General features: G+C 44.6%; 1 protein-coding gene across 1 annotated transcript in view; it reads right to left on the bottom strand.

Moving 5' to 3' along the window:
- The window catches only part of BMP6 (bone morphogenetic protein 6), a 145,628-nt gene extending 135,062 nt beyond the window's left edge, over positions 1-10,566 (bottom strand). The window contains exon 1 of the mRNA XM_006027591.3: positions 10,489-10,566. Within this exon, the coding sequence (XP_006027653.1) occupies positions 10,489-10,513 (25 nt within the window). The 5' untranslated portion in view covers positions 10,514-10,566. The remainder of the gene's footprint in view (positions 1-10,488) is intronic.
- Positions 10,567-10,572: the final 6 nt, after the last annotated feature.

Here is a 10,572-nt window from a genome sequence, read left to right as displayed (position 1 = left end):
GTGTTGGGGGGGGGGGGGGGGGGGGGGGGGAAGCAGCCCAGCTCTGATCCAGCCATGCAGGGGAAGAGGACTTAGCCTAGCCCCACAGAGGGGAAGGGGTACGACCCAGCCCCATGGGAGGAAGGGAGTATGACCTGGCCCCAAATAAGTCATGAAAAGGGAGGGGGCATAACCCAGGCCTGCAGGCAAAAGGGGGAATGGTCCAGTCCCAACCCAGCCACATGAAGGGAAGAGGGCATGGCCTAGCTCCAACGCATCATACCAGGATTGGGAATTCAGCAGCAGAGAGGGTGACGGTATTAATTGCCACTGCTCTCCTACTGCCAAATTTCCCAGCCTGTGGAAAGCCCCACAGGACTGATGCCATGGCTCTGCAGGCCACATCTGGCCCATGGGCCACAGGTTGAGTACCCTTGATGTAACATACTTCGTAGCTTTTATGAGCTCAATAGAAATTGCGGTCTTGCAAATGGCTGTTTTCTGTGGCAGCTCCTTACTTCAGCTCTGAGCAATCAACAAACATAGACAAGACTTGAAAAACATCACAGGCAATTTGCTCAGTTAGGTAGTTCTAGATGCACAAAATTTTTTGGTCTGCTCTTACACAACTCTTAATTATTATAGTCAAATATAAGTGCTATTTGTTTGTAGATGAATTCTACTTAAATAACGGTTACTATATAACTACTGGGAAATCATAGGAAGCAACAATGGAGCTACGTTCTCTCTTAATGAATGTGTACTTTCCTTTAACACTGTAAACTGTACAAGTCAATAATGGGGCAATAATCCCATCTCCATCATGTGGCTAGTCTACTCCCCCATTTCCCTCATGCACGTTGGAAACTTTTTTTTGTTTGTTTGTTTGTTTTAAGTGTAAACCAAATAAAGGAATGCACCTGCTTTGAATGGATCCCAGAACCCCCAACAAAGACTTGCACTCATATAAATCATTGTGCCAGTCCCCACAGCAGCAAGCTATCTGCAGGACCAGAATGCTTTAGCTCAGGGGTGGCCAACCTGTGGCATGTGTGCCACAAGTAGCACAGACAGCCTGTGTGTGGTACATAGCAGATCAGAGAGGGGGCAGGTAGCACAGCAGCAGATAGGGCAAGGATCAGAAAACAGCATCAAATCGAGTAGGTGAAGAGGATCAATGTAGCACTTGGGAAGAGTGAGGGGCTAATATGTGGCACGTCTGCCAAAAAGGTTAGTCTCCCCCATAGCTTTAAATTAAGGTATCCCTGATAAATATGGCCAGAAATTCTTCAACCAGAAATTTTCATTAAAACCTCCAATTTACCAAACCAACATTTTACAGGGAAAAAAAAAGGGAGCTTTGACAGGTTTTTGTGGTTTTTGGTTTTTTTACTTGAAAAGATTTGAATTTCATGTTCTATATTTTCATGAAACTCATTTTGGTTTTCTACTTAAAAATATAATTATACAATAAAAAACACTTTCGTGACTGAAGTGAAACGGTTCATAACCAACAGAATGTTTTGATTGGCCTGAACCAAAATACTCAGTTATTCATGGAGATTTCCACCCCTCTCCCCTTTAAAATGTCAATTTTTGAGCCCAAATCAAGAGGGAAAAAAAAAATGTTCAGAAAGCTCAAAAATTTTCACGGGATGGGAAAAGCATTTCCCCCCCTTTTCTAGTCTCTCGCAAGTTTCAGTTTCAAACGGCATATTCAAGGCACAGTCCACACATGGAATACTCCACAAGGCATTTTAACGAAGCTGGTCCCAAGTATTTTAACAGCACAAACTCTAGAACCAATAGTTCTGAGAGCGTTTCCACTGTGCTTATCTAAACCCTGTGCAGCTTGCATTACAGGACATAGAAATCTATTCCACTTTTTTTCCACTGACAAGTACAAGTCGAAGATAGCCACAGGCCATCACAAAGCCATCATCCACTTCAGCTTGTACTTCCACTCCAGGTATTTTCTTAAATTTTAGCTGCTTGAAAACTGTGGACCTGCCATGATTTCCTCTTGCTACACAACACTGAGAGAGAACCTAGCATGTATCCATCGTGATATTTCTTTGCAAATTCCGAACATCCTTCTCGACTAGTTTTGAAGAGAAACTCTTCTTCAGCCACTTTGTCTTCATTGACTTTTAATTACAAAAATCATTCTCCCTATACAGCAGGCCTCCCACAACAGCTATACCCGACTATAAACTTTTAGTAGTTAAGCCCTGTCTGACCTATTATGGACTTATTCCTTCAGTGGAGAGGCACAGCTAATGCCCTTTCTGTCTAGAGGAAGAGTTACAATGAGAAGTCCCAAACTGAGGGATGTGCAGCCAAAACCACAAAAGTGATCTCGTACATATCCCTGAATCAGGGTAAACATCTGCCTTGAAAGAATCTAAAAGATCATCTGCAATGTGCATCCTAACTACTTAATACACAGTGGAGGCTGGTGGCCAATAGTAAAAGAAAGGGAGGACAGAAGAAGAAAACTGAGCACATTGACACAGATTACCTTGGCAGTAGGACCCTCGGTGTTGGCCACCACAATTCAAATACTTATATTGTCAACCACTCCGGCACAAGAACAGACAGACTCCGACTTGCTTCTTCAGCGCTCATGTCATGATCACTGGGGCCATACTGGTACCTCAGCAAAAGACCAATGCCAGGAGGAACAGACAAACCAAGATAAGACAATTCTGGATGCAAAAAGAATGGGGGAAAGCCATCACATCTCCAAGGACAGCTTGCCCAAGTCCTTTGCCAAAAGTGTGGCACAAAGTAAGCCAACGGGGCTAAAACAGGCATGGAGGATGCTCCAGGCACTATAGTTACACTGTTATGGGATGAAGACACACCTTCCTGGAATCGCTGGGACATTCTCAGTATCGGTGTAGTGCTGGAATCTGGAGCCAAGAAGTCAGCCCCACAGTGCAGCTATTCTAAGTATTACTCTTCAGCACTGGTTTTGGATTACACCTTGCCTTGGAATCATAGTTTCATAGTTTTAGGGTCGGAAGGGACCTAATAGATCTTCTAGCCCGACCCCCCGCCAGGGCGGGAGAACAACAAAAGAACCCTAAACAAAAACGGGACTCAAATGAGTCCAGCCAGCAGGGAATCAAGCAGGGAATCTTTCCCCACTCCCTTCTGAGGGGGGCATTTGAGTTGGTACTAGGAGTCCCTCTTTCAGGGCACCAATACGAAAATAACGCAAGTTGCATCACATTGACTGGTTCTAACTAGGTCCATACTTTACATGGCCTTGGTCATACTGAGGAGTGTCACCTTAGGTTTCCCACAGCAGATCCACCCTCCTTCTGCTTTAGGAAAAGGAAGTGGGAAGGGTGTTCCCTCACAGTATTGTTACCCAGGTTCCAACAGTAGAGCTAGATATCAGCACCCAAGAACTGGGAGCCATGGAAGAACAGCATCATATCCAGCCACTGGATTCACTTTGCTCTTTCCACCCCAAGAGACACACCATCATCCCCTACCCTGGCACTTGATGCTTTTAAAATAGGCTGTTAAGTTTCTTGGACCACCTATAGATTCTGACAGCTTTACCTCCACACAACACAGTGTTGCATGTGAATATCCTAAAACCCAGAGCTATCAGTCTGGCTGGCATGATACCCAACTGTACCTTCTGGTACCCAATAGTGCAAATACTTAAGAAAATAAGATGTTGGCTCTTCACCTCTCTGTCCATAAGCCACCGAGTTCTAGACTGGGACTTTTCTGATCAGAGTGACCCAATGGTCCGTCACACCTTAGTAAAGAGCAACAAGCCAATGGATTTCCTGAGCAAGCAGAACCCACCACAAAAATTCCTTGCAGAGGTCTGACACTGAAGACCCCCTACTGATAGACCTGTTTGCCAAACATTAGAACTTTTGCCTGAGAGGAGGGAAGATTGAGCCTACCATAGGTATGCCCCAGAGCTGATCCTGCAACACAACTGCCATAGCCTACTCTGTCTCAGTCTCTAAACCTGAGATCAGGGCTGTTAGATACTTTCTACAGGTCCTAGAAATCCTGATTCAAGCAGGAAGATGTCTTCCAGAAGAGCATAGCTGTCTGAAGGGAAGAGCTTCTAAAAGCGTGTGGCCCAGAGTCTGGCCCTGGTTCAGACCTTGATAACAAAAATAGTAAACTATCTACAGCAGACAAGGTTCTTTGGGTGACTATAATATCTTTTATTAGATCAACTTAAATAGTTGGAAAACATTTTTATAGAAAGCTTTCGGGTTTAAAAACCCTTTGTCAGGCTGAGGAAGTCTCTGCACTTAGTGTGTGCTCTTCCTGATGGAATGAATAAAATGAATACAAGGGCTTCTTTACTATTCATTCCATCCAGGAAGAGCACACACCAACGGCAGAGTCTTCCTCAGCCTGACAAAGGGTTTTTAAACCCGAAAGCTTTCTATAATTTCCCCCCCCCCCCCCCCCCCCCCACCCCCAACTATTTAAGTTGTTCTAACAAAAGATATCATAGTCACCCAAAGAACCTTGTCTGACTAAGTCCTGAAACCAACACTGCTATAACCCCTGTAAGCTATCTACTACATTTAATAGGGCTAAATGCAAATCATTTTTAAAGTCCACCTTGTGGTGATTTCAACGGGTCCTCTGCCTATACAATCCTAGTTACCTCTCTCACCCCACTGTATATCTGGTGTTTCCACATTTACCCACTGGTCAAAGAATCTGATTCCCTTCAAGCCCTCAGGCTAATCCCCCCCACCCCAGCTCCCCATACAGAGTGCTTTAATGGAACAATACGGTGCCGGGACCATGCCTGATGTTCATTCCTGAAGTGATCTGACATTTTTCATATCAACCAGTCAATCAGCCTCCTTCCCAAAACTGCACTCAGGGCCAGAAGAAAAGAAATTACACTTCCCCAGTGCATCCAGGACTTTGCTTTATTATTGTGACAGGGGCATACTATTCAGAGCATTGGCCCATCTGTCTGTCACCATAGCTGAGTGTTCTTGAGGTCATACCTGTCTCCTTCAGAGAATAACTGAAATGAATGACACAACATAGCTCTCACTGGGCTGCCAACTGTCTCCCAATGACCATCAAGACCCAATCCACTGGAGCGTAAGCAACATCTTCCACCTGTCTCAGTAATGTGCCAGCATCAGAGATCCATAAGGTGACCACCTGGAGTAAACCAACCTTTTTCAAATACTCCGTCCCATACCTAGCTGCCAGTGCAGATGCCAACTTTAAGAGAGCAGTACCACAATCACTGTTCAGCTGATGCAGCTGAAACTTCTCATTCCCAGCATCTTGAGAAAATGGCAATTATCATTTGTCACTCTAGTACTGTGAGAGGTACATACACCGACAGCTGCTTGAAGAAAGAACTTCATCAGTTACTCTACAGCAGGAAGGGGGTCAACCTATGGATCCAGCCTTCATAGCCATCTGATCCAATGGCCTAGCTCATGGACGTGGGCCTTTGGTAGCTTTTGACAGTGGGACCCTTTAGCAATGTATGCTTTCCTTGTGCCACTTCACTGAGAAGTGGTGGCAGCAATCACTTTCCCCATACCACAGCAGGGAGAAGTGAGGATGGTAGCTAGGTCCTAGTATGCCCTCCCATCCTCCTCAGACCTGAACTGGATTGCACCAAACTGCAGCCTAAAAAGATTGCCGACTGTTGTGCTACAAGAATTGCTGAGGATTCCCTGACCTATCCCTCCTGTCCCTGCTTTTAGGAGTCATCTCCCCCAGAGTTTTGAGTTGTGAGAGAACTAAGGGAAAGACTCTCAAAACTTCAGGTGTGTGAGCTTGAGACCCATCCACAGGTACAGTGGGTGCTACATTGATATACAGTCAAAGAAGAATTTATATTTCAGATTTTATTATGAAAACAGCAGGACAGACCAATTTATTTGGTAGCTGCTACTTAAATAATTGTGGGAAAGAAGACATTTTTAACAGAAAATAGCTGTTAAGAAGCAGACGTCGAGTAAAAATCCTTTTTATTGATAGGAGTCTTGATAGCATACAGACATCATTAGCATAATCATTCTGGCAACCCCTGCAGGTGAGGACACTTCAGTTATGAGTTTTGGCAGTTGTTTAACATACACTTCCTAGGAATAATTAGTGCCCTGGAAAATAAAGAACAGTCCCTTTATAAGGAGATCCTATACATTTTGCTACTTTTTTTTAGGATATACCATGTCATCCCATTTTGACAGGCAGCAGTTCAGGCTGCCTTCCCCCCCCACCCCCGCATCAACATTTCAGTCTAGAGCTTGAGCTATACACCAAGCCTTTCTCAGGTTCTCTCACATGAATCAGAGGGGAAAAGATGGGGGAATTCAGTAAGGGGGAGGAAGAAAGTAAATAGTAGAATAGTTTTAAGATACCAAAAAACCCAAAAAGTTCAGTTAAGATACACAAAGTACAAATGACTTGGATAGTCTCGGTTTGTTCTTAAACTGTTGACAGATCAAGAAATAACCAGTGTAAGCAACGTAATTTTTTATGCCCAACAACTTGGATGTTGGTGAGAAGTTTCTAATGTTGATTTATACTTCCTGCTCCTCATAGTTAGCATTTTAGCTGTGTTATTCTAATTCATTACATAAATAATTTTCCTTGTGGTTACATAAGCATCTGGATCCAAATTATTTGAATCAATTTGAATCTGATGACCATTTTGAATCAGCACCTTTACTTCTACTCTATAGTATTTCTCCCCAAGGCTTTATACTGGAAAGCACTGAGCACCCACAATTCCTGTAGAAGCCAGCACCTTTCAGGATCAATCCTCTAACGCAAAATATGCCAAAAGTGGGTGGTCAGGACAACAAGGCAATCTTGCTCTATCTTTTTACTGCAGAGGGCAAGGAGATGTAGGCAAGCTCTGCATATTTACCTCAATTACAGATTTTCCCCATATCTCTCATTGTATGTATGATCTGCAAGGGCTCCACTGCTGACTGGACTCTAGATATGTCTTCCTGTCATAGCTTTAACTCCAGTGTACTCATGTAACCATACACAAGTCAGCTAGTTTCAAGTATAGTTGTGACAGCAAAAGAATACTTACCCAGCTTCTCAAGTGGATCTCAGAGCCAGTTTCTAGCTCCATGCAGTCATAGCTAAGCTGATATTAGTGCCAAAGCTATCCAGTTTAAGCTAGCTAAAGTATGTCTACATAAACTGCAGCCACACTTTAACTACAATATACAGCTCCTCTAAAAAGCAAATGCTTAAATGGCCCCAAATCCTCATAGTCCTATGCCCAGAGATTTTTCTTTATGTTTATCACCTAAGCTTTGTGCTAAACAGTCTCACCTAAATTTGCCTTTGATATAGTCAGTCAGTAATATTGCACTATCCATGGCAGGAGCTCTGCCAACTAGATTTTTAAATGTATCATAATATTTTACTAGATTAGGAAACTTGTGGAATGCTTAACAATATGTACTTTGACAATTCAATTTTTGAAGCAATGTCTTCCTGCATAGTCATCATAGCTCTATTACTCAACACTATGCCCAACATATTTATCAGAATATGTATGTTAAAATATAATTTTGAACCTTCTTATTATTAAGTCCTGACTTTGCAGAACTTCACAAAAAATGGAATCTCAGTTTGCAAGCTGACATGCTTTGGCATACCATCAGATTTTCATTCTCTGCAATACACAGAGTTTTCACAATACCAGGTTTCTTACAAATGCAGTCCAGGGTATAATGCCTGTTTTCTGTTGAAACTCTGTCTTTGGTGCACTGTCAATAATAATGCTCTAAAAATGTGATTCATGCATTCATTCAAAAAAGAGCCAAGTTGATATGTAACCAAATTCACTCCCCCATGACACACCTGTGTTTCAAGTCAGTCATCATGCTTTAGACAGAAGGTCTGGTTAAGAAGAGTACCCAGTCACTCCACATTAACACAGAGAGAGAGAGAGAGAGAGAGAGAGAGAGAGAGAGAGATCGTTGTTCAGCAGTATGAGACATTCTTTGCTCCCTTTCCAGGATTAAGTTCACACCACTGGACTTTGCCACAAATCAAGTGCAATGGGCAGGCATGTATTTCCACAACCAGCTCTCACTATGTACTTTACAACATCCAGAACAAAGTGTCTTCATCCATGCTTAGGACTTATAGTCATATCATAACATAAATGCTAGTAATCAGAAGTAATTTATTCATGGGAGATGAAAGGATGGGGATGATTCTTAACATTCATGGAGCATGATGCAACAGAGTTGCATCCCTGGATAAAAACTTATGCTGGACAGGGCAGGTGTTTTATGGCTTTACAGCAATCCATATCTCTGCCAATGCATTCCCTAACCTGCACACTAACTCTTTCTGCAACAGCCATACTGAACTGAGAGCCAAGTTGCACAGAAGGTGCCTTATTTGCTTTCTTCTATTTCACATCATCCTCCATGTATTAAAAACAATCATCCATTGGCAAACAAGGCTGGAGGGGTGGGTATCAAACTGTTGCAAATACAATAAAAAATCCTAAAAAATAAGCAACACGGCAAAGTCCTGTTTAACTTGATTTGAAAAATAAGAGTGACAGTGCCTTTGGGAATAATATAATATATGACAGCAATTGAAAGAGATAGCTCCTCTTTAAGGGAGCATATTCTGTAACGGAGATGAGTTGTTGATTTATTAGGACTTTTCTACCTCTACCCTTTACAATAGTATGGCAGGAAAGTAAAGGTAATTCAGTATAGGGGAAAATGGCTTTTTAAATACAGGGGAACAACTTTTTTTCCCCTCCCCTCCCTTTTTTTTCCCCTCTCTCTTTTTTTTTTTTTTTTTTAATTGCTTTGAACCCTAATGATCCATCTTGTGGGAGGTTTTGAGGGGCGGGGAGAGTTACTGAACAGTGACTCAAGAACAAGTATTGTGGATCCCTGGAAAAAACATATCCACACACACACACACACACACGTCACCTCTCTGAGATCTGCTGGCAGGTAAATCCATATGGCAAACCATGTACACACAGTCACCTGTAGCTCCACCAGTCCAAAGGGGCTGTCAGAGAGCCCGTCCCTCACCGGGTTTGATTCCTCTCAAGCACATTTGTCACCATAGTAGCCCATTTCCCACAGAACAGCCACTCTTGTCTCTGATCTCCCTGTCCCAGTGCTCCTGGGAAACCTACCCAACACCTTCCAATGATAAATTGGGAACAAAAACATTGTAAGCTGGCTGGACACTATGAAACAAAAGACTAAACACTGAAAGTGGCCATATGGCCCATTATAATTTATCCAGCTTCAGAACACTTTCCACGCAAGGAAGGTGAGCCCAACCCCTGCATTCCCCCTTTCCACAGGCCTTGATCTTCCAGTCCTCGGCTTCTTTCCTTGTGCTCACAGTGCGTGGGCTCCCCCTGGGAATCTCCCGCAGCCCTTCAACCTGTATTGCCCGAGACTGGAGGCAGAATGTCTTGAATTGAAAAGCTTGCCTGGCTCAAGCCCAGCCATGCAACTGCTCCCATAAAAGCCAGCACCTTAAGAAATCCTAGTCTCGAGCAGTTTGGAGATAGGGAGGCAACAGAGCCCAGCCTGAGAATTGTGGAATCACAGAGAAACAGGACGAGAAGGGACCTTGAGAGGTCATCCTAGTCCAGCATTTCTCAACCTGCAGGTTGCGACCCAAAAGTGGGTCACAAGAATATATGAAAGGGGCACAAACCACCTTTCAAAGTGAATCAACAAACTTTAAAAATGGCTTCTCCTTAAATGAGAAAAACGTGGGAAAGTGTGGCTTTTCTCTTGAAGGCTGGCAGAGTTCCACTGATCTAGTCTCACTGATCTCAAGAACCACTGATTTAGTCTAATCCCCTGCCTGAGGCGGGATCATCCCTATCCCAAACCATCCCATAGAAATCCACTGACTGACCTCTTAGAAGAGCTATACAGGTCCCTTCAGATGAGAACAAAGCAAACACTTTAGTGGACCCAAAAGCGCCTGAACACATGATTCTCTGCTTAACACCCACCAGCCTCTGGATCTACCCAGGCAGGGGACTCTCTGCGGACCCTCCAGAACTGCGCCAACTGGAGCAGCTCAGGGCCTGGCTCCTGCTTGATTGGGAACTAGGTGCTTAAGGCACCAAGCTGAGCAAAGGGGAGGGAAGGGGATCAGAGAGATCATCACCTCCCTGCAGCCTAGAGGGGATGCCCTGGGGTGGGGGGTGCTGCAGCAGCAAAGGTGGGGGAGATCAGAGGAGATCATCACCCCCCTCAGCCTAGAGGGGATGCCCTGGGGGAATGCTGCAAGAGCAAAGAGGGTGTGTGTGTTTGGGGCGGGGGGGTGGAGATCGCCACCTCGGACCCAGCCTAGAGGGGATGTGCTGAGGATCATCACCCCCCTCAGCCTAGAGGGGGTGCCCTGTGGGGCGCACCCCGGCCGGGTCCCGAGGCAGGCGCCTCCTCCTCCTCCTGCTACGGGGGCCCGCGGCCGCGCCCGCCTCGCACCTACCCAGGTTGACGAAGCTCATGACCATGTCGGCGTCGCTGAGGAAGGCGCTGTCGTGCGCGCTGGCCAGGGCCGAGGCGGCGGGGC

This window comes from Alligator sinensis, unplaced genomic scaffold (genome assembly GCF_000455745.1).
Source record: "Alligator sinensis unplaced genomic scaffold, ASM45574v1 scaffold747_1, whole genome shotgun sequence".
NCBI classification, from domain to species: Eukaryota; Metazoa; Chordata; order Crocodylia; family Alligatoridae; genus Alligator; species Alligator sinensis.
Note: the sequence above shows the minus strand (reverse complement) of the source record. Positions and strands in the feature narration are given on the sequence as shown.